Source organism: Protopterus annectens, chromosome 12.part0 (assembly GCF_019279795.1).
Source record: "Protopterus annectens isolate FY-2018-M chromosome 12.part0, PAN1.0, whole genome shotgun sequence".
Lineage (NCBI taxonomy): Eukaryota > Metazoa > Chordata > Ceratodontiformes > Protopteridae > Protopterus > Protopterus annectens.
Genome location: NC_056746.1, coordinates 1186278525 through 1186302550, shown reverse-complemented (window position 1 = coordinate 1186302550; position 24026 = coordinate 1186278525). Strand labels below are relative to the sequence as shown.

Below are 24026 nucleotides of genomic sequence, written 5' to 3'. Positions count from 1 at the left end.
AAAGAAAGGGAGGTGATCATAAAGAAGAAGGGGCGGCTAAAAGGACCTGCAAGACTGCAGAGGCAAAGCCTGCCCTAGACTTAGAGTAGAGATGTAGATTGTAGTGCTTAGAAAAAGTATGCACTGAGCTCCAAGTTGCAGCTTCCAAAATGTCTTTGGTAGAAACTCCCCTGAGGAAGGCCGCAGAAGTGGCAGCAGCTCTGGTGGAATGAGTCCGTATACTCCCTGGGATTTGCTTTCCATGGTGTGAATAACAAAATCTGATTCCATGAGAAATCCATTTAGAAATGGTCTGTTTTGAAATGGCTTTACCTTGGGAACTTGAAGCATAAGAAACAAACAATTGTTCTGATTTTCTGATGTCCTTGGTTCTGTCCAGGTAAAAACGTAGTTGTCTGTGTACATCCAAGGAATGTAAGATCCTTTCCCCTTTATTTTGAGGAGTGGGGAAAAAGGTTGGCAAGTGGATAGTTTGATTTAAAGCCACTTTGGAAACCACCTTAGGCATGAAAGTAGGATTAGTCCTCAAAGATACCCTGTCTTGATGAAAAATAATATAAGGTTCCACAGCCATAAGAGCTTGTAATTCTGAAACTCTCCTGGCAGAGGTTAGGGCTAACAGAATAGCTGTCTTCCAAGATAAAATCTTGATGTCAGAAGAGGCAGCAGGCTCAAAAGGAGGCAAGGTTAGTTTTTCCAAAACATAGTTGAGATCCCAAGCAGGAATGGGAGGAGATCTAGGAGGTCTTAGGTTCTTAGCTCCTCTGAGAAACTGTCTCATGAGCTGGTGGGAAAAGATGGGAGGTCTGTATTATAATGAGCAGAAATAGCAGAGGTATGTATCTTAATGGAAGAGAAAGAGAGACCCTTATGTAAGAGATCTGTCAAGTAAAGTAAAATTAAAGTAATGTTAGGAAGAAGAGGATCAGAATCCTGAGCCTGCATCCAGGAACAAAATCTTTTCCATTTTCCTACATAAGATTTTCTAGTGCTAGGACGTCTGGCTTCTAAAATGACATCCATAACCTGCTTGGGTAGGAAAGAAGAAATCAAAGGCCCTGGATTAACCAGGCCACCAGGCAGAGAGTTCTGACATGAGAGTGTAGAACCTGACCCTGATGTTGGGACAGAAGGTTCGGAGACTGAGGTAAAACCCAAGGGGGCTCCAGGCATAGTTTTTTTAGCGTTGGATACCAAAACTGCTGAGGCCAATTTGGAGCCAGCAAGATTATCATCATGGGCTTGTCCTGTTTTATCTTCAATAAGACCCGTGGAAGAAGAGGAAGAGGCGGAAAGGCATATCCCGAGAGGTTCCTCCAACTGAATGACAGGACATCCACTTTCCAAGCTTCTCTGTGGAAAGTCCTGGTGCAAAAACTCTGTAGTTGATGATTGAGATGGGATGCAAAGAGGTCTATGTGAGGACATCCCCAGACTGCTGTTATCATCCTGAATATTTTGTGTCCAGCATCCATTCGTGTGGATCCGAAAGGTTTCTGCTCAGACTGTCTGCCAGGAAGTTTTGTTTCCCTGGTAGAAATTGAGCTTGAAGATCCAGATTGCAAGCTAGAGCTGTGTTCCATAGATCCATGGCTAGTCTGCAAAGGGGGTAGGAATGACATCCCCCTTGCTTGTTTATGTACCACATAACTGTGGTGTTGTCTGTCCGTATTAGTAGTTGTCCTGGTTGTAAAAGATTCCTGAAGGCCAATAGAGCTTTCTGAACGGCTAACATTTCCTTTAAATTGATATGCAGGTGCTTCTGATCCTTTGTCCAAAGGCCCTGCAGACAGTTGCCCTGAAAATGGGCTCCCCAAACATAATCCGAGGCGTACGTGGTTAGAATCTGAGTGGCAGGAGGCAGACAGAAGGGTTTCCCTTTGTTTAGAGCACATGCCCTGGACCACCAAAGAAATTCCTTTTGAAGGCAAGGAAGGATGGAGATCAGTATGTCTAAACTGTGGCAATGCTGAGACCATACACTTTTTAGGTACCACTGTATTTTCCTCATGTGTAGTCTTGCATATGGTACGAGAAGGATGCAGGAGGCCATGTAACCCAAAGCCTGCAGGAATTTCCTTGCAGATAGTTGAGTTAAAGTTGCCAAGGTTTTGAAAGTTGAAGCCAGCTGTAATTGTTTTTCGGATGTCAGAAATGCCATCTGGGTTGTGGTGTTTAGAAGTGCACCCAGAAAAGTTATCTGTTGTGATGGTGTCAAATTTGACTTTTTTATGTTTACAGAGAATCCCAGGAACTTGAGGAGGTTCTGTACAAATTCTAGATGCTGGAGTAAGACATCCTTGCTGTCTGCCTGAATTAGACAATCATCCAGATAAGGGTAAATTTGAATTCCCTTGAGTCTGCAGTAAGCTACTACTGGAGCCAGGCATTTGGTGAAGACCCTGGGCAGTAGACAATCCAAAGGGCAGCGCAGAGAATTGAAAGTGCCTCGATCCGCCTTGAACCTGAGGTATTTTCTGCGATCCTGCCTGATGGGAATGTGTAAATATGCCTCCTTTAAATCCAAAGTTACCATCCATGCATCTTTGGACAGCATTGGAAGTAGCTGCTGTAGAGTAAGCATCTTGAATTTTGGACTCTCTAGAAAGGTGTTCAAGACCGACAGATCCAGAATGGGTCTCCATGAGTTTTGCTTCCTTGGGACTAGAAAGAGCCTTGAGTAAAAACCTTTTCCCATCTCTGAAAGTGGAACCAGTTCTATGGCATTCATAGCCAAAAGAGCTTCCACCTGGTTTAAGGCCTCCGTCCATTGATGCTTTGGAAGGTCTGGCCATCCTCTTGGCCTTGGCAAGGTATGAAAATGGAATTTGTAACCTCTTAAAACCAAATCCAAAACCCACTAGTCTTGGGTTATTTGAGTCCAATTTTGATAAAGAAAGAGAGAGTTTTCCACCGAGAGGGGCTTCCAGGCAAGAAATTCCTGTAGCCCAACAGAGGGAGTCATTGAGTTTGTTTCCTTTGAGTTTGTGACCTGTCCTTTCCTCCCCTAGGGGTGGAAGCAGTCCACTGTCTTGGTCTATAAGAGGCTTGTGTTTGAGGCCTTCCTCTGGAGCGTCTATATCTACCCCTCTGAGGCCTGTCTGAAGTGGGAAAGGACCAATTTTTTGAAGACCAATTCCTGCTAAATCTAGCTGGCTGTACTTGTAAGAAATCTTTAACTGTTTGCATGGATTTCGCCTTATCCTCCCATCTTTTTAATCACCTCTTCAGCTTTTGATCCAAACAAAACATTATGCTGAACAGGAGCATCCAATAATTTAGCCTTTACTTGTTCAGGCAAATTTTGTTCCTTTAGCCATGCATGCCTTCTAATGACAGCGCCAGAGGCCGCAGCCCTACAAGAAGCCTCCAAGGCATCAAATCCACAGTGTAAACCATGCTTCCCAACTTGTTCAGTGGCATGCAATAAGTCATGTAATTCCTTATCATCTGCACAGGCAGAAATGGAAGTAAGCTTTTGTTTTAAAACAGACAAGAGAAATTGCTGGTATTTCAGCATATGAAACTGACAGTTTAAAGCCCTAATGGACAGAGTAGCAGAAGTGTACACCTTTTTGCCCCATCTTTCTAAGGATCGAGAATCCTTTTCAGTAGGAATGGGATTTTTGGCAGAAGCGGCCTTAACTCCCTTAGGACCCTGAGAAATGGTTTCAGGGTCAGCAGAAAGGTTCTTGTATAAAAACTGGTGGGAATCAGGAACCCTGTAATATCTATCAAGCTTAACAGGAGCAGGAGGAAAAGAGTCAGGGGTTAAGTTAGCCTCTGAAAAGGCATCATCCACAATATCCAAAACAGGAGGAATAGCCAGGGGTCTATGTTGGGGAAGAAGAAGAAAATCCCTCAGTCTTTTCTTAGATTCCGAATACTCCTGTCCTTCCCAGTGGAAATGTTCCCTCATTTCATGCAAAGTTTCCCCAAAAGAGAAATCCTCAGGGGGAGAAGCTGAAGGAATGGATTCCTCAGCATCAGAATCCTCATAAGGAGGGAAAGAATATTCCTGATCAGAAGAAGAAACTGAGGAAAATGAAGCCTGATCAGAGGAATCATAATAAACATCCTGCCTTGGCCTTTTATCTGGAGGGGGATGTGAACCCCTAATCATAGTAAATAAATCCTCCGCCATCTTGAGTAACTGTTTCTGTGACTTGGGAGCCGGTTCAGAAGAGGCCTGTGTTGCAGTCTTTGATTTAGAAGGAGTCTTTGCTTTTGTCTTTGGCTTTGCCTTTATTAGAAGCTGAGTAGGCCTGAAAACCCCTTTGGAAGCCGGTACCTGCACAGCGGCTCCGGACCCATCCGAAGGAGCATTGTCCGAAGGTCCTGCAATAGAAATATTTAAAGGCCTGGTTGGCTCCTCATGAGAGTCCGTTTCGGCCATCGGTTCTGAAATGGCTGACGACAGGGGCTGCAAAAGTGCCTCACTGACGACGGCCGAACCTGAAGCTGGCTCGCCATGCGCTATCATCAGATTTGGACCTCGGAGGCCTGTCTTTATCCTTGCGACGTTTGTGAACTCCGGTAGCCGGAACCGTATCCGACGACATTTTGTAGTTAAAGCGCCTACCGAAGTAATGAAAAGCAAAATCGTACCTTCGCTTAATTGTACGTTGACTGAATCTAGCACAAAACCAACAACTAGCTACGTCGTGGTCAGGGCCTAAGCAAGGAATACAGTTAGAATGAAAATCCTTATGAGGTATTTGCTTCCCACATGAAATACAATTATTAACTTTTTCTGACATCGGAGTGGAGCAAGAAAAAGTTTCTAACGGGTACTTAGCTTTGAGTGGAGAAGAAAATCTTCGGACTGAAGTTTAACAGAAAAAATCGTCAGGAGTCAGCCGACCGGCACTTGCGAACTGCTATCACCGCACGGCAAGAAAGACTGGAGAAGATGGCGTCGGCTGTCAGCTTTGTACTCCTGGCGCTCTGACGTCAGGGAGCATGGTTGAACAGCCGACGCCGGACCCAGACTTTGGGGGAGAACCCTACAGTCATGACTGCAACAGTGAAACACGATGAACATCTTTGGGATTACCAAAAAGGTGTTTAGGATAGACAGGTCCAGGATAGGACGCCAGGAGTTGTCTTTTCTGGGTACCAGGAAAAGTCTTGAGTAAAAACCTTGTCCCCAATTCCTCTGCTGGGACAGGCTGAATAGCCCTGATACTTAGAAGAGAGAGAATCTGCTGTTGAGCCTCTGCCCACTGATTTGGGGGTAGGTCTGGCAACCGTTTGGGGTTGTTAAGGTGTGAAAATGGAATGTGTATCCTTGGGAAGCTATATTTAAAACCCATTTGTCTTGAGTAGTGCGTTCCCAGTTTTTTGCATGCAAGGTGATCTTTCCCCCTATGGGAGCAGACAGTTCAGCAGGGCTTGGAAGGTTTAAGTTTAAGTCATTGTGGCAGTTTACCATGGGGGGGTGTCTTACTACTTCTAGCTTTGGAAGTGGGAGCCCCCCACTGCTTAGGCCTGTGAGTACCTTGAGACTGTAGCCTAGGTGGTCTGCTGTTTCTGGGTTTGGACTGAGAAGGCCTGGAAGAGACAGGAAAGGACCAATTCTTAGAAGGCCAATGCCTACTAAATCTGAGAGGCTGTACTTGCAGGAAATCCTTAACAGTTTGTATAGATTTAGCTTTTTCCTCCATCTTTTTAAGACCTTCTTCTGCTTTGTTGCCAAACAGGTGGTCTTGGTTTAAGGGAGCATCCAGTAATTTAGCTTTAATATGATCCGGCAAATTCTGCTCCTTAAGCCAAGCATGCCTTCTAAGAACATACCCAGTGACAGCAGCCCTGCAAGATGTTTCTAAAGAGTCAAAACCACATTGCAAAGTGTGTTTACCAACTTGTTCAGCAGAATGCATTAAATCCTGTAATTCTTTATTTTCAGCACAGTCAGGAATCAACAACATTTTCTGTTTAAGTAGTCCAATAATATGCTGCTGATACTTTAACATATGAAAATGGCAGTTTAAGGCTCTAATGGCCAAAGTAGCAGAAGTGTATACCTTCTTACCCCATCTGTCCAGGGCCCTGGAATCTCTACCAGAGGGGGTAGGGTTTTTGACAGTAGTAGCTTTAATGCCTTTGGGTCCTTGTGAAATGGTCTTTAGGTCTGCAGTAAGATTCTTAAAGAGAAACTTGTGAGAGTCGGGTACTCTGTAATACCTGTCAGGTTTCCTGGGAGCTGGAGGTAAAGTGTCTAGGGCTAGGCTAGATTCCAAGAAGGCATCATCTACAATATCCAGTGCAGGAGGGATAGCTAAAGGCCTGTCTTGAGGTAGGAGTAAGAATTCCCTAAGCCTCTTTTTGGAGTCAGAGTAATCCTGGCTTTCCCAGTGTAAATGCTCCCTAAGAGTGTGCAAAGTTTCACCAAAAAAAAAAATCTTCTGAAGGGGAGGCAGAGGGTATGGAGTCCTCTGCATCAGAATCCTGATAGGTAGATAAGGGCAAATCCTGGTCATCAGAAGAAACAGAAATTGCCTGAATACACCTTCAGAAGCCGTGCCTGCACAGTGGCTCTGGACCCATCCAAGGTAGAAACATCCACAGAGTCTGTCTCTGTCTTTATCTTTAGTTTTGGAATGCTGGTAGTCGGATGGCGCTGCAAAATGACCCGACAAGGAATAGTTCGAGGATTGAATAAGGCACAAAACTGACAGCGGGGACATCCGAATGAAATTTTATGAGAGATTTGCTTCCACAGGTAATAATAAAATTTTTAACTTTTACAGACATCGTTTAAAGCAAGAAAAAAATAAAATTTCAGGAGTCAGCGACTGGCACTTGTGAACTGCTGAGACAACAAAGTATCAACAAATTTTGTTGGAGGGCTGGACACGGAAGGGACTCTCAAGTGGCCAATGACAGTCATCCTTCCTCAGGAAGGGTATGGGGTTTCACTATAGCCAACCACATACTATCTAGTGAAGACTGAAGATGATGCCACAGCTATGTAGCTGCAGCTTACTTTGTGTGTGCATATGTGACAAATTAGTCACACATGCAAGGGAGCATGCCTATAACATAGAGGTGTCACTGCATGCTCCACCCCAAATGCCACCTCTCACATTCCAGCTGTACTGACATCACAAAGAGAGATCCACAGTATTCTACAAAATACACTAAAAATCTCCACACATTCAATTCAGAATCTCTCCAAAACAGCAACAAAGCAAACAGCAAACAAAAAACACCAAACTCCAATGTCGCCTGTCCTCCCTCCAAACCTCCCTCCTCCCACTCATTTCCACACCCAAAAAAAAAAAAAAAAAGACAGAAATCAAACAATAACTAAATAACAATCAATCAATAAAAATAAGCTCCCAAAAGACCTCAAACAAGTTATGTAATGAGTCTTTTTCATTAAAATAAGTATTTTCTTATAAATTAAATATGTCTGGCCCAGGCAACATATACACATAATATCTATTATTGGAAGGCTTGGAAGTTCCACTCTCAATCAATGTGTATCCCAAATGTACAATGCAACAAGTACAAATATAAACTTTACAACAGTTAACAAAAGTCTTAATTTGTGTAATATACATGTTTCACAAGTGTGATGTGATTTAGGAACTTTTCTGGGCATCAGTGATTATAGTACAAACAAGAGAAATTAAAAAAAAAGAAAAAAGCCAACAAACAACAAACAAACAAAAAACCAGGTAAAAGACTGAAGACTAACTTCATAATAGCTTTTGAAATCAGACAAAATAGAGGCCTTTGCAAACATGAGCTAAGTCAAACAGCAGAAAGTAATTCTCATTCCTTTCTGTAATTTCTGCTTCCTTTTGTATAAGTCCTGTTAGCTATCACTGTTTATCATGATCCCCAAGTGGTTATGCACCACTAAGGAGAAAATTCATAATGATTGGCAGTAGATTTTTACATGCTGGCTTGCCGGGCCTAACACACAACCTTCAGTTGGTTTAATTAATTATAGGGGGGGCGGAGCCCCCCACTAGGTGCAGGGGGCTTGCCCCGCATAAACAAAAAAATTTGTGGAATGTTATTTGTAGTTGCTTCATAGTTTTCAAATGATTTGAGATCGATGAAATGGTCGATGGTTTGCAATTCAATTAAATGATAATTCGATGATATGAAGTGGAACCATATATATATATATATATATATATATATATATATATATATATATATATATATATAATTATGTTTTACTTAACAGCTGATTGTTACTGTTTTAATCGTAGATGACACACTGTTAAACTATTTACTTCCTGGCAGTATTCAGTTCTTAGCATAGTACTATTATCTTAGCATATTTCCAGCATTTTTAGAGATAGTCACTTCAAATGCTATATTTCTTTATTGCAAGTATTTCTGGTCCATTAGATCAGTCCATTTCCCTGGTTAAGAAATTAACTTTCCTAGGATGAGTTTGGAAAGAATGGGTAGCATAGCTGTAGCTGGTTCATCTAGTGTCCACTGCTGATCCCCGAGCTGTTGCCCCTCAGTTCAGTCTTTGTTATCTAAAATAACTATACCAAACACAAAGTGCTTTGCTTCAGTCCTGCCACTAAAGTAATACTTCCATACCAGCATTCAGAAATGCCAGTACGGAAATTAATGTACTACCAACCACGTGCCCCTCAACACCTTGCACTCCATCCTAACTTTGCTTCTGCTGTCTAGAATGATTTCCCAGCAAAATTTATTTAAAGCACTAAATACAAGGGCGCAGTCATGGTATGGAGCACAACTGGAAAACTAATGAAAATATTCTAAGAGAAGACATAATGGAATCTGAAACAGCTTACCTTTTGCAGATATGCTGTGACCCACTTCGATATTCATGCTCGAAAGCTGGCATTACTATCTGGTGCCGCTTGAACTTGCTTGCTTCCATTCGTGTGAGTGCTGGAGTTGGGGGATCTCTCCATTCAGGGATGAAAACAATGAAGGACAATGGTTCGTGTGAACTTGCCAAGAGTTTCTGAACACAAAGTGAAAAGCATGTTAATATTACATATTTTTGTTAATTTTTTTAACCTTATTGCTTTTTTTCTGGCCTGCCACATAGCACTGAGGTAGTCAAAGTCAGTCAATCATATCACTGACATTACTCAATAACTGCTAGCCTGTTATCATTTACAATTTTATTTGTCTGGTGGTGGGTAGATGGGGTGTTTCATACTGTACCCTCTTCATTCATGACCTGATTCACAAGGTAGATGCTCTGCACCTTACCCTTTAAGTAATGCGGCACAGAGTACATAACAACGCAAGTATACAACTGATTACACAGTTACAAAAGTAAGTCACAGTGCTACAGTACAACTACAGTAAACTGTCCATAACAAAATAGGAATGACAGGTTGTACAGCTACAGAAGTCAGTCGGACTCGTATAACTACAGAAAACTAACAGCTACATCATAATAAGGATTATATTACATAAGACTATCTAGTATAGTTATTAATTCAAGTGTAATCTACACATTTCTGTGTGCATACAACCTGTACATTGGGTCACAGGTAGTAGCCAGTACAGAAGTCCTTGTGACAAAACAAAACTTTTAGTTATGTACTCACCATAACTTTAGATGTTTGGGATCCATCTCGCCTACATTCTGTACTGATGGGCTCGGAGCCGATCCTCAGCTCCGACTCGGCACGCTATGCTATAGAGCGAAGCCTCTTATTGGCTGAGCTATTCTCTATCCCAGGATGCACCACCACTAATCCCCCAGATCTTGTTTGTCCGCATTCATGCACACACACATAACTTGTTTATATAACATTGCCAGATGTTTCAAGATGAAACAATAGAATTCGGACCGTCCGATCTCTTCTGATCTCCAAGGCAGGGGGAAGGAGGGTGGGTTATTGAATGAGTAGATGGATCCCAAACATCTAAAGTTATGGTGAGTACATAACTAAAAGATGTTATGTGATCCTATCTCGCCTACATTCTGTACTGATGGGACAGCGTCCCTAGCACCTAAATCTTGGGTGGCTCACTGGAAAACACTCCTGAGCACTGTGGAACCAAATGAAGTTCGCCCCCGAGATGCCACATCCAATTTGTAGTGGGAAATGAAAGTGTGCGGGGAAGACCACGTAGCCGCAGCACAAATGTCACTAATGGCAAGCTTAGAATGGAATGCTATTGAAGTAGCCATAGCTCTTGTAGAATGAGCTTTGATAGAGGTTGTAAGCTCTTTATTAGAAGAGGAATAAGCTTGACTAATACAGTCCCTGATCCATTTGGCAATAGTGACCTTTGTGACGGCTTTGCCCAATTTATTATCCGAAAAGGACACAAACAATTGATCTGTTTTCCTTGTTTGTTTGGTCCTGTCTAAATAAAAACGCAATTGCCTGTGGGCATCCAATGTGTGGAATATGTATTCTGCTTTGTTTGAGTACTTTGGAAAGAAAACTGGAAGTTCTAATGACTGTTGCAGGCAAAAACTGGAACAAACCTTAGGGACAAAGGATGGATTAGGCCTGAGGGATACTCTATCTTTGTGAAAAACCAGATACGGTGGTTTTACAGATAGAGCTTGAAGCTCTGAAACCCTTCTGGCAGAAGTAATCGCAACCAGAAAGGCAGTTTTCCAAGATAGAAACTTTAAATCACATGTTGCTGCCAGTTCGAAGGGGGAGGTGGTTAAGGCACGTAATACCACATCAAGATCCCACGGAGGAGCAGGATGAGAAATCGGAGGTCGTAAAAGCGCAGCACCTTTCATGAAGGTTTTACACAATCTGTTGCTCATTAAAGGTGGGTTTATAGATTCATGAAAATTGGAAATAGCTGCCAATTGGACCTTGATGGTAGAGACTGAAGAACCTTGATTGAATAGGGAAGTTAGAAAATTCAGGGCTTCCGATACAGGAATAGTGATGGGATCCAGACCCCGGAGTTGAGCCCAAATAGCGAATCTCTTCCATTTGCTAGTATACAATTTCTTAGTGGCAGACTTGTGGGCCGAAGATAAGATATGTATGACTTCCGGGTCTAAGGTATGATTCCTGACTATAGTCGGAAGAGGAGGAGCCAAGCTGTTAACTTCAAAGTGTGAAGGGACTGGTGGAGTTGTGCAACAAGATGTTTAATGCGTGTTCTCATGACTCGAATGTCCCCATTAGAAATGAAAAGGCCCAAACACTTGCGTTCCTCCCCTGTTAAATTGTCAACATGTTCTTTAAACTGGTCTTCTTAATTTTTGTAAGACTATATAAATCCTGACAAACCATTTTCTCAAAATTCAACACCTGTGGATGGGAAACTGGAATGTAAGTACTCCTTTTCAGTAATTTAGTTTTAAGTGTTTCACATATATACGTTTAAGTGTTTCATTTTGATCTTCAGCACCCTGTTTAAATTCACAGTATTTCAACACAGTAAATAGGCATAGAGTGTGTGTTCTAACTTATTCTCCTTTTGTTCAATTTATCAAAAACATTATTTGTGAGCATTGGAGGTTATTTTGTGTTGATAAAGATTTAGAAGATATTTTGGGAAAGAGACCTAGTTTTGTTTTCAAGACTGGACCCAATATTAAGAGTTTACTTGAGATGAGAACACGCATTAAACACAAATATGGAGGGACAAGGAAATATGGGTGCTGTAGGCAGTGTGATGCCATTAGGGAAGATGAAGGTGTTAGGCTGGCAGATTACAGGACATATGTGAAATGCATGGCTGGGAATTGCAACACCTCCAATGTAGTTTATATTGCAACATGTTTGGCCTGCCCTGCTTACTACATAGGGAAAACTGAGAGGCATTTTAGAAAACGTATTTATGAACATCTCTACAAGATCAAAAAGGAAGATTTTAAGAACGCACTCTACAGACACATCTTTTCTTATGGTGACACGCACAGGTTTAAATTTTCCATTATTGATACTGTGGATGTTTCTCCTTTTGGTGGTAATTGGAAAGCTTTGCTTGCTATGAAAGAAGCTAAATGGCAAATATTAACGGATACTACACGATTTCCTGGAATTAATGATTTTATTAGTATAAAGCCTTTCTTAATTTTGGCCTGAAAGACAGACAGACAAACACATATATATTTTTTACTGGAGTATATTTTTATTGGAGTACATTATCAAATATTAATTAACAAGTATTGAGTAATTCTGTTTATAAGTCATTTTATATCACAATATTTAATTATATGATATTTTTCTTTTTTTTATTTTTTATTTACATTCAAATTTATATTTATATTTTGCATCTTATAATTTTCTTGAATCATAGGAGGTTGTTGATGTTGTGGGTCAAATAGGACATTGTTTTTATTATGTCTTTATCATGACTGTTACATACAGTATTTCTCAAAATGGAGCTATGAGGATATGTTCCTTTAAGTGTATTTTGTATTTTTGGCACCAAAAGAGGTTTTTAAATGAAGTAGCTACCACTGTTTGGGGTTCTGAGGAAGTCTGTGTTATCAGATGAAAGCGCTTAACCCTATGCTTTTGGACTTATTCATTGTTTCGTTGGTTATTAATAAATTGTTTTTATCCCTGGACAAGCTGTGGATCCTTTGAGCTGACTTTGTGCTGGTTGGAATTTATTAAATCAAGAATTTTAAGACTGAGGACTATAAATCATGTCAGTATAAACCTGTTGTAGCTCTGACAGCACCAGAGAGACTACGGATGCTGTCTAAATGCATACACGAAATGCCAAGCCACAGCAGCACTGTTATCATGCATCTCTTGCTTGTAATCAAGTTGTTGAGGTGTAAATCCATCTGAAAGAAAAAGCCTTGTAGCCTGTAGATTTGAAGATTACATGATGTAAGGTTTGCAAGCAATTTTATACAGACTATGTTCAGGTGCAAGATTATTTTTAGAAATAAAATGGAAAGGACAAACTGCTTTTTGGACAGTCCTAAACAACTTAAGTTTAGGCAACTAAAACTGGTTTCTTCTGCCCATGGAACTCAAGTCTTGAACATCCATGTCCAATATGAGCAAATCATTCTGCCCTGCTCTACTCAGCCTGATATAATTGAGAAAGATGGAATAACCACTTAATGTGAAGGAAGGAACATAGCTGCTTGCAAAGAAGGTGGCAAAAGTCAAGGTCATGAAAGGTCAACATACGTACAGCAGGAGGGGATTAGGAATTTGTTGTTACCTTCTGCCCCATCTTATCATCTTAAAGAAAAAGTTACATAATGTATCAAGTAGGCAGTCACATCGGTGCTCTAACAGAAATATCCCTACACAGAACTTTCAACATCATCTCCATCTACTTGGATGTGCTGCATATGTATGGTGAGCTTATGATACAAGAACTCCATTATCTAACCAATAAAAATGAGATTAAGTTGCTAGGTGCTCAGTCCCTTCCCCACATTTATCCCGTTGACTCTTTAGTATAATGCAGATTTTTGCTAGTGTTAAGTGGATACATTCCCTCTGTATTAGAGGGTCAAAAACAGTTTTAACTACGCTGCTACTGTGTGTGACAACACTTCGAACTGATATTTTTTTTTTTTTAGAACTGACCCTTTTTTTTTAAAAAAAAAAACATAATACTAATGTTAAATTAACTGAAGCAAGAACAATTTCCCTAAATTTGAAAAAAAATTGCATTTGTGTGCACAGCTTACTATAACAGTAGTTGTTTGACAGACTACCAATGCAGTTCAGTTGCTTTCCTTAAGCCAGGATATGATAAAGAGGAAATGCCCACACTACCAGACACCAAACAAAGCTTTCTTTTGATGTCCCTAGGAATGGAAATCCATCCTAACAAACATCAGACTGATACAGAGCACAAAAGAAGGTACCATTTGCCTCATACCTTCAGTTCTTCTTTGGCAGAAAAGTGCTCACAAGCACTCTCAATAGGGGTGCATACAGCCCCTTTAAATCCTTCATCTGTAAAGCCCACAAAGACATGGGGAATATCTGGGTAATACTGACAGTTCCCAAAAGAAAAAACAAAGTAGTGCTAATCTGAAATAGAAAGAATAAAACAAATGGGAGCCTTAGGTCCTCTCTAGACAAGTAGATATAAGGTCAGCTTCCTAATAAATACCTATCTGAGGACTGAAGGGTAAGAGATGTTTCTCATACTCAAACATTTACTGTTTTGGTGAATTACGCACACTGCTGTAGTATGTCTACCACAGGGATCAATGCAGCACTTAAATTCCTTACTCCAGGGTGAGCACTAAAGGAGTAGAAGGGGTATCTAAAGATGGGTGGGGGGGGGGTTTCAAAATATTTCACTGCTATAACTGCAATATCTGTTCCTGTTTTAAATACCAGCTTTGACACCATTAATAATAACTTTTTTTCAGATATGGACCAACAAACATCATCCAGATAGGATAAAACAAGATCTGAGGTGCTCCTGTGATAAATTTTATGTTGCTAAGAGTGCCACAAAATTTAAGATCAGGCTTCAGGAGCACCTCAAGGATATTAAGAATAAGACATTAAAAAGTCCAGTGGCAGTGCATTTTTATAACTTTTATTCTAATAATTATTTACATATTAAGGCTTGTGCTTTAGAAATTATAAGTAATAATTTGGGGGACACAAAAACTTGAAAGCTCTGTCACTACATAAAAAGTAATAATATATCATTAAATATCTCACTCTCAAACCAGGGGAATTAAATACAGACTGCAGGTAGAAGAATTTGACAGGAATAGATTATTTCTTCTATTTTACTGGCATCTTTTTTAGATATGTTTTCTATGTTAATGCTGGCTATGTGCAGTTTTTATACTCCACTAAAGTATCAATGCCAAGGTTGCAAAGCATTCATTACAACATATGGTTTATGAAGTCTGTTTGTAGCTTTTATTATTTTCCGTTTTTATTTGCCATGATGGAGTCAAAAAGTTCCTTGCAGAATCAAGGTGGTGACTCCCACTCTATTTTTAGATTACATACCCAGCTTATACAGACTGAAAAAAAGTGTGACAGAAATTAGCATTATGCCTCACAAGTGCCATGAGCTGATGTATTCTTAAAAACTGCAGCAGTTGTATTTGAAACTCTTGTGGGAAGTACACTGACTGGTGCTTCTAACTTCTTCTTGGTAGATTTGTAACAGAAGATAATGCACTTGGCTATCACTATCCATACAGATAAGGTTTGTTTAGAGAATGTGAGTCCTCCTTCCCTGTTGACAAACAGCTAGTTGCTCTGTTTGATTCCTTTAGACTTAGAAATGCAGTATCATTTTTTTTAATTCTCCATCAGTTGCTTGCTAACGATTAGTTTTTCTGCCATCAACTGATTCTTAATTCCTAAGAGTGGAAGCTGGTTGCAAAATCTGTTGCCTTGACAGCCAAGAGTTTTTTTGCTTAGGGTTCTCCCCCCGATATGCTGGCTTCTGTCAATGAACTGTGCATAAGTATGAAATGGGACTCTGTGAGAAACTACCCACCTCCAAACTAACACTTTCCCATTTGCCTCCCCAGCATGTCCATCCCCTTCCCTCTCCCCGAGTAGAAGTGAGCACTCATCAGCCTCTTCCTTCCTCCCTTTCCTCACTGCCATCTCTAGCAGATGCCCAAGCCATTCTTCGAACTTGGGACAAATGGACCACATGCAGGGCTTTATACCAGTGTGCCAAAAGACTAGCAGCAGTGTAGAATCTAAGCTGCTGGTGGATGTCCAGCAGGTGTAAGCTTGTTTCCCCTTTGCTAGTTAGCACAGAAGTTGGCAGATGGATGGCTTGGTTCAAGGCTAGCCCAGGCAGCATATTAGCCATAAAGAAAGGATGGATTCCTCTGTAAATAACCCTGTCTTTGAGGAAAATTGTGCAAGGTTCCCTGCATATTAAAGCCTGAAGCTGAGAGACCCTTCTGGCCAAGATGATCACCTGCAAGAGCAACATCTACTATGAAAGAAGTCTGAGTGGTATGGTAATGTTAGGTTAAAGGCAGTGAGCAAGAAACAGTCTTTTAAAGACAAGGTTCATGTCCCAGTAAGAAGGAAATGTCCTTCTATGCGGTTTTACATGCAAAACTCCTTTCAGAAACTGCTTGACTAACCAGGCAAAAATTTGAGGGAGCCCAGTTGCAAGCATGCCATAACTAATGACAGATGTACTTTGACAGAAGCAAATGAAAGAACTTCAGTTAGCTGGTCAACTAGGTACAGCAAGATCTGAGGTTCTGGGTTTTGTAAAAATACCTCTATAAGTACATCACAAAGAAAACTTTTCCAGTTGGTGGGGTATGATTTTCTCAGTATGTGCACCACTTCTTTCATTAGTCTGCTCCTAAAGTGGTATGAGGCTGAAAGGATCCATGCTGTAAACCTTCCCCCCCCTGCTTGTTTATGTACCACATAACTGTGGTGTTGTCTGTTTTTATAAGCAGTTGTCATGGAAGGATTAGGTATTTGAAGGCTGTCAGAGTGTTCTGTACAGCTAGCATCTCTTTTTGATTGATGTGCAGGAGAATCTGCCCTGGGCTCCAGTGGCCCTGAATGTATTTGCCTGCCATGTTGAGCCCCCCATGCATAGTCTGATGCGTCTGTTGTCAGGGTTTGGGCAGTGAGGGGTTGAGTGAAAAGCAGTCCCTTGTTGTGATTGCATGCTTCTGCCCACCAAAGGAACTCTGCCCTTAGACAAGGTATGATAGGAATGACTGTTTCCAGGTCCTGAGAATGTTAGCACCAAAGACTTTTTAAGTACCATTAAAGTTTCCTCATACGTAGTCTTGCATATGGAATTAGCAGAATACATGAGGTCATGAACCCTAGGGCTTGCAGTATTTTTCTTGCAGATAGCTGGGTTCTGGTGGCCATTTGTTTGAAGTAGTTTGTCAAATAGACCTGTTTTTCTGAAGTGAGAAATGCCATCTGGGAAGTTGTGTCCAAACTTGCTCCCAGTAATACAATCTTTTGACAGGGCACCAGTTGTGATTTCTTTTCGTTGATGGTGTACCCCAATGAGGTGAGAAGGCTTTTTACAAATGCCAGGTGCTGGCGTAGCAGTTCCTGACTGTCCACCTGAATCAGGCAGTCATCCATGTATGGGAAAATTTGGATATTTCTCTCCCTGCAGTATGCAATGGCTGGAGCCAGGCACTTTGTGAATACTCTGGGCGCAGTAGATAAGCCAAAGGAAAGTGCAGAGAACTGATAGTGCATATAACCTACCCTGACATGTAGATATTTCCTGCAAGACTCCCTTATGGGGATGTGCAGACAGGCTTCTTTTAAGTCTAGAGTGACTAACCAGGCATCTTTGGCTAGCATAGGGAGAAGCTGTTGCAGGGTAAGCATCTTGAATTTTGGGACCACCAGAAGGGTGTTGAGAATTGAAAGATCCAGGATTGGGTGCCAAGAGCCCTCTTCTGGACACCAGGAACAGTCTGGAGTAAGAGACTTCTTCAGTTCTGAAGAAGTCCCACTTGGGGACGAAAGCGCTTAACTGTCTGTAATAAATCTGTGGAGTATTATCTGGATTTTCACTGTTTTTTACACATTTCTGGTGTGGTTATTAGCTGGATTCTTGTTCATTTGATTTTAATCACACCAGGGAGTTCAAAGTGTGGCTGTTTACTGGCTAGAGGCCAAAGGAGTCAGTTGAGAAGTTTTTTTTTCTCTGCTATAAATCAGGTAAGTTTGTGAGGTGCTGTTCACCATGCAAAGGTGAGTAGCAGTGCCTGTATAATAGCAAACAACTAGACAGTAAAAGTTCCCTATAAAGTTAGGATTACGTCTGTACCTGTTAAACAGTATGGCAATGTGTGGAATTAAGTTTAGAGCAACTAGCTTGCAATGTAATAGAACTACCATATCCTAGCACTATATAACATCTTGCCCTTAACCCCAGAACCTACTCCAGCAGTCCCCTGTTAAAACCCAATCCTTAATCCTAAACAGCCCACCCTATTACAGGATTGGACAACATGGACATGCAATTTCCATATGTCTCTCTGGCCAGCTTGGTAGATTTGGGCATCCTAAGGAAATGTAAATGTTCTCAGACAACGAGTTTATCATTAAAGAAAATAACATGGTAAGTGAGAGATGTAAATACACAATTTCTTTGCAGGCAAAAATTTCAGATAAAATGAGGCTGTCAGTAATACCCACACTACACTTCTCTTATATACTGTACACACACACATACACACACACACACACACACACACACACACACACACACACACACACACACACACACACACACACCGTCTTCTGCTGAGGTGCTTAAAAGAAACCTTCCCAAATCTTACAGACCTCCAAAGCCACCTAACGGCAACACTGCTCCACAGCAATCACTAAAACACACACCAAAAGCAACACCAAACATCTCACATAAGCCTACACACAATGGTCCCCTAATAGCAAAGGCCATAAGGCAAGCATATGCTTTATCTATTACTCTTGTCACTAGGGACTCCATTGTGTGACACACAGATACCCCAGTCACCAAGTTAGACAAGACAAAGATACCGGTTAATTGCCTGTCTGGAGCGAGGATCCACAATATCATGCACACACATGTCACTGCATCCCAGGTACCAACATAATTCTATCATAGTCCATGTGGGTGTAAATGACGCATACTTCACTGGACTATATAAAAAGAGACATCATGGATCTCTCGGAATATGTGTCACAGACAGATACAAGCCATTCACTGAGCAGCATTCTACCTTCATCAAGGATGATGCCACAGTTTGAACATAAGATGACTGACTTTAATAATTGGCTTAGTTTTTGATGTTACTCCAGGGGATCCAATATTTATTAGGATGGGAGAACATGGTCAAAAGACCATGTTGCTTTGCCACAGATGGGCTGCACCTGTCATCCCTAGGCTTTCAGATATTGGCCAAAACTTTACCACCCCCTTACAGGCTTATTTTAGGCAATGCCAAAAAGACAAAACTAACAAAATAGTTTTCAAGCAACCTTAAAGTGTTACTGCCCAATGCTAAAGTACAGTTTTGTACCTACCATAAATGTAGATGTTCGAGGATCCACATTGCTGCAGTCCTAACTATTGGGTAGTCCGCTGTCCAGTCGGCCCAAATACCAGAGTATATGGCTGACGTCGGTCAGGGCGCATTAGACTGACGTCAGTACGTCAGGGTACTAATGCGCATGACCGACGTCATATCCTCAGTCTTTTCTTGCCCCAGATGTCAGAAGACCCTAAAAAGACAAGGCCCAATATACCTGCACCAAAAATATGTACAATATATACAAAAATATATACAAAAATATCAGCATATAACCTCACCTACACAACCACCCCTAAACACAGAGGGGAAGGAGGGAGGTTAATTGGACTGCAGCAATGTGGATCCTCGAACATCTACATTTATGGTAGGTACAAAACTGTACTATGTTCTTCATTCCACATTGCTGCAGTCCTAACTATTGGGTAGAATCCCAAAGCAGAGGTAAGGGAGGCTGGCAAATCATAAAGAAGCAGGAGCTGACAACATGCCTTGCAAAATAGCTGTGGCAAAACCAGCCCTAGACTTAGAGTAGAGAGGAAGGTGATAATGCTTAGAGAAAGTATGCACTGAACTCCAAGTAGCTGCCTCCAAAATATCCTTAGTTGCCACCCCTTAGAAATGCAGTTGAAGTGGCAGTAGCCCTAGTGGAATGAGGCCTAATCCCAGCTGGAATCTCCTTGCCATGATGGGAATAACAAAATGCAATGCAAAACCCAATCCACCTAGAAATAGTTTGTTTTGACACAGGCTTGCCCTGCGAACTCAAAGCAAAAGAAACAAACAACTGCTGAGACTGCCTAAAATCCTTAGTCCTGCTTAAATAATAACGCAATTGCCTGTGTACATCTAAAGTGTGCAAAATCTTTTCCCCTTTATTTTGGGGGTCTGCATAAAAAGTAGGCAAATGAATAGTTTGGTTTAAAGCCACAGTAGAAACCACCTTAGGCATAAAGGAAGGATTAGTACGTAATGATACCCTATCCTTATGGAAAATCAAAAAAGGGCTCTACTGCCATAAGGGCCTGCAACTCAGACACCCTTCTTGCAGAAGTAATAGCCAACAGAAAAGCAGTCTTCCATGACAAGTATTTCAGTTCAGCAGTAGCCGCAGGCTCAAAAGGTTGTAGAGTAAGTTTTTCCAACACAAAATTGAGATCCCAAGCAGGAGTAGGAGCTCTACGTGGGGGTCTTATATTCTTTGCCCCTCTAAGAAACTGCTTGAACAAAGGATGCGAAAACAATGGTGGGTCACAATCATAGTGAGCTGAAATTGCTGCAGCATGAATCTTAATGGAAGAGAAGGACAAACCTTTGTCCAATAACTCAGTAAGATATTGAAGGGCCACACTCACATTAGGCTCAGAAATCTCCAAATTCTTTGCTGTACTCCAAAATAAAAACCTCTTCCATTTTTCTGCGTACACTTTCCTTGTACTAGGTCTTCTAGCTTCCATAATCACATTTAAAACTTGTTGAGGAAGTTGAGACCTGCTGTGTTTCAACACAGAATATGCCAGGCTGTTAGATGAAGAGAGTGAAGCTTGACATTGAGCAGATGACCGTCCTTCTGAGATAACAGATGTGGAATCAAAGGTAAAGGCCATGGAGGCTTCCTTACCAGACTCCTTAGTAGTGGGTACCAGTGTTGCCGAGGCCAATCTGGAGCTATTAAAATCATCCTTGGCTTGTCTTGTCTGACCTTTAAGAGCACCTTTGGAAGAAGAGGCAGAGGTGGAAAGGCATACACATGAAGATTTTTCCAACTGAAAGAAAGAGCATCCACTTTCCAAGCTGTGTGATGAAACCCCTTTGTGCAAAACTTTGGCAGCTGGTGGTTTAGTGGAGAAGCGAACAGATCTATGTCTGGAGTTCCCCATGACACTGTCAATTTCTGAAATACATGAAGATCCAGTTTCCACTGTGGGGATCCATGATTTGTCTGCTTAACACATCTGCTAAGGAGTTCTGTGCTCCCGGCAGAAACCTTGCCTGAAGAGTTAGTTGCAAGCTGAGCGCAGTCTCCCATAAAATCATTGCTTGCCTGCATAGAGGATAAGAATGTGTTCCCCTTGTTTGTTGATGTACCACATGACAGTTGTGTTGTCTGTTAGAATCAACACCTGCCCTGGAAGAAGTAACTCCTTGAAAGCCATTAATGCAAACTGGACTGCTAACATCTCCTTCATGTTGATATGTAGATGCTGTAGTCTGGCAGGCCACTTGTCTTGTATCCACTTTCCATTTAGATGAGCTCCCCAAGCAATGTCCGAGGCATCTGTCGTTAAAATCTGACTCGCCTCTGGCCGGGTCACAGAGAGTCCCTTGTTTAGGTGACATTCCTGAGCCCACCACAAAAATTCTTTTTGAAGGCAAGGTATTATTTGAATGACAGTGTCCAAATCCTGGCAGTGCTGTGTCCATACATTTTGAGATACCATTGCAGCTTCCTCATATGCAGTTTGGCATTGGGAAGCACCAGAATACAAGATGCCATGAACCCTAATGCTTGAAGGACTGTCCTTGCAGTCAGCACGGACTGATGAGATAGTTGATGAAAGTAAAGGGATAGACTCTTTTGTTTGTCCGGGGTTAAAAGGCCATCTGGGCTGCTGTATTCAGTCTCACACCCAGAAAGCACATGTCTTGAGAGGGTACTAGACTGGACTTTATTTCGCTCACAGAATACCCTAGGCATCTTAGCACTGCTATAACATATTCCAGATGCTGTAGAAGGTCTTCCTTTTCTTGAGCCAGAATCAGGCAGTCGCCTAAGTAAGGATAGATTTGAATTCCTTTTAGCCTGAAGTAAGCTATCACTGGAGCCAGAACCTTTGTGAATACTCTGGGCAGTAGATAAGCCAAAGGGCAATGCAGAGAACTGATAATGAGAATTTCCAGCTCGAAACGCAGATACTTCCTGCAACTTAGTCTTATAGGCACATGAAGGTAAGCTTCCTTGAGATCTAAAGTTACCATCCAGTGATCTTTGCCCAGCAGAGGTAAAAGCTGTTGTAACGTCAACATCTTGAACTTGGGAATGTCCAGATAAGTGTTGAGGATAGATAAATCCAAAATTGGTCTCCACGTGTTCCCCTTCTTTGGTACTAGGAACAGGCGAGAATAAAATCCTAGGCCCCTTTCTGATACAGGGACTGGCTGAATGGCCCCTATTTGGAGTAACAGAGAAATTTGCTTGTGAGCCTCTTTCCTTTGTGGAGGAGGAACGTCTGGCATGCCTTTGAAAGGGGCAATGTATGGAAATAAAACCTGTAACCGTGGTGAATGATATCCAACACCCATCTGTCTTGAGTAATTAAATTCCAATTTTCTTTGAAAAGAGACAGTCTTCCTCCCAAAGGAGCTGCCAGACGAGAATCTACTGGCAGCTGAAAAGGCAGGTCATTGGGTCTGTTTACGAAAGGACTGACCCCTGCCCTCACCAGAAGTCTGAGCAGGTGAACTCCCTGTTCTAGGCCTAAAAGAACCTTGAGCTCTGCCCCTACCACGACTAGACCTACCCCTAGACTGGGAATCATAAGCAGGATATGTCCATCCCTTAGTAGGCCAATTTCTACTAAACTTGGTGGCTGCACTTGCAAAAATCTTTAACAGTTTGCATAGACTTAGCTTTGTCCTCCATTTTCTTTAAAACTGCTTCCACAGGCGAACCAAACAACACATCAGACTGTAAAGGAGCATCCAAAATCCTTGTCTTAACATGCTCAGCTAAATTCTGATCCCTCAACCAGGCATGCCTGCGAAGAACAGAACTAGTGGCAGCCACCCTCGAGGAGGCCTGTACAGCATCAAAACCACATTGCAAAGAATGCTTACCCACTTGTTCAGACACATGAACTAAATCCAGCAACTCTTTACACTCAATACCTTCCGCCAAAGCATCCACCTTAGATTTCAGTTGTGAAAGGAGATAATTTTGATATTTTAGCATGTGAAACTGACAATTCAACGCCTCATGGCTAAAGTGGAAGAAGTATACACTTTCTTTCCCCATCTATCCAAAGCCCTTGCCTCTTTATCAGTGGGAACAGGGTTTTAACCACAGAGGCCTTAACACCTTTAGGTCCCTGAGAAACAGTTTCGGTCTGCCCTAGGACTCTTAAAAGATACTTATGAGCTTCAGGCACCCTATAGTACCTATCAGGTTTAACAGGAGCAGGAGGCAAAGAATCAGGGTTCAGGGAAGCCTCTGCAAAACATCTTCCACCACATTCAACACAGGAGGTATAGCTAAGGGCCTATGCTGGGGTAAAACAAGAATTCCCTAAGCCTTTTCCTGGAATCAGAGTAATCCTGGCCTTCCCATTTAAAGTGCTCCCTCATGGAATGCAGAGTCTCTGAAAATGAGAAATCCTCAGGAGGAGAAGCTGTAGGAGTGGAATCATCCACATCAGAATCAGAATAAGGAGGATACTCCTGCAAATCTTCCGCAGAAGACTCAGAAGCCTCTGAACACTGTTCAAAACTATCAAACTCAGGTTCCACCCTAGGCCTCTTATCAGGAGGGGGCATAGAACCTCTAATCATAGTAATCAAATCTTCTGCCATTTTAAGCATATGTTTCTTAGGCACAGAACCTGAAGAGCTAGGAGAAGCCCCCACTGAAGCTAAACTTGGCCTACCTCTCAAAGAAGTTTTGGAAACAGAAGGAGAGGCTCTAACTACCTTGGGAAGAGAGGGAAGAACAGTTACCTGAGAAGCCCCTCAGCCTGGCCTACCTCCTGAGAAGGCACATCCTGTAACAGTAAAGTCTCTGCCTGAGACTCCAAAGAAACTCCTGGCAAAACCTCTGGCTCCACTGAACCTTCTAAAGAACCGACGTCCGGGACTGCCGGTTCATCAACCCTAGGCTTCGCTGTTTTGTCCTTGCGCTTTTTGGACGAAGCGGCGCGGAGCATCCGACGGCATTTTATAATTGCAACGCTTCCCAAACACTAACCTGGCACAGTCTAACCTTCTCTTAATAGTGCGTTTGTTAAACCTAGCACAAGAGCGGCATCCAACAACGTCGTGCTCAGGCCCTAAACAAGGTATACACAAGGTATGG

The 24026-nt window shown here is 41.8% G+C and overlaps 1 protein-coding gene across 1 annotated transcript in view; it reads right to left on the bottom strand.

Moving 5' to 3' along the window:
* PCIF1 (phosphorylated CTD interacting factor 1) overlaps positions 1–24026 on the bottom strand; it is a 797200-nt gene that overhangs the window by 24576 nt on the left and 748598 nt on the right. The window contains exon 15 of the mRNA XM_044090229.1: positions 8799–8974. Within this exon, the coding sequence (XP_043946164.1) occupies positions 8799–8974 (176 nt within the window). The remainder of the gene's footprint in view (positions 1–8798; positions 8975–24026) is intronic.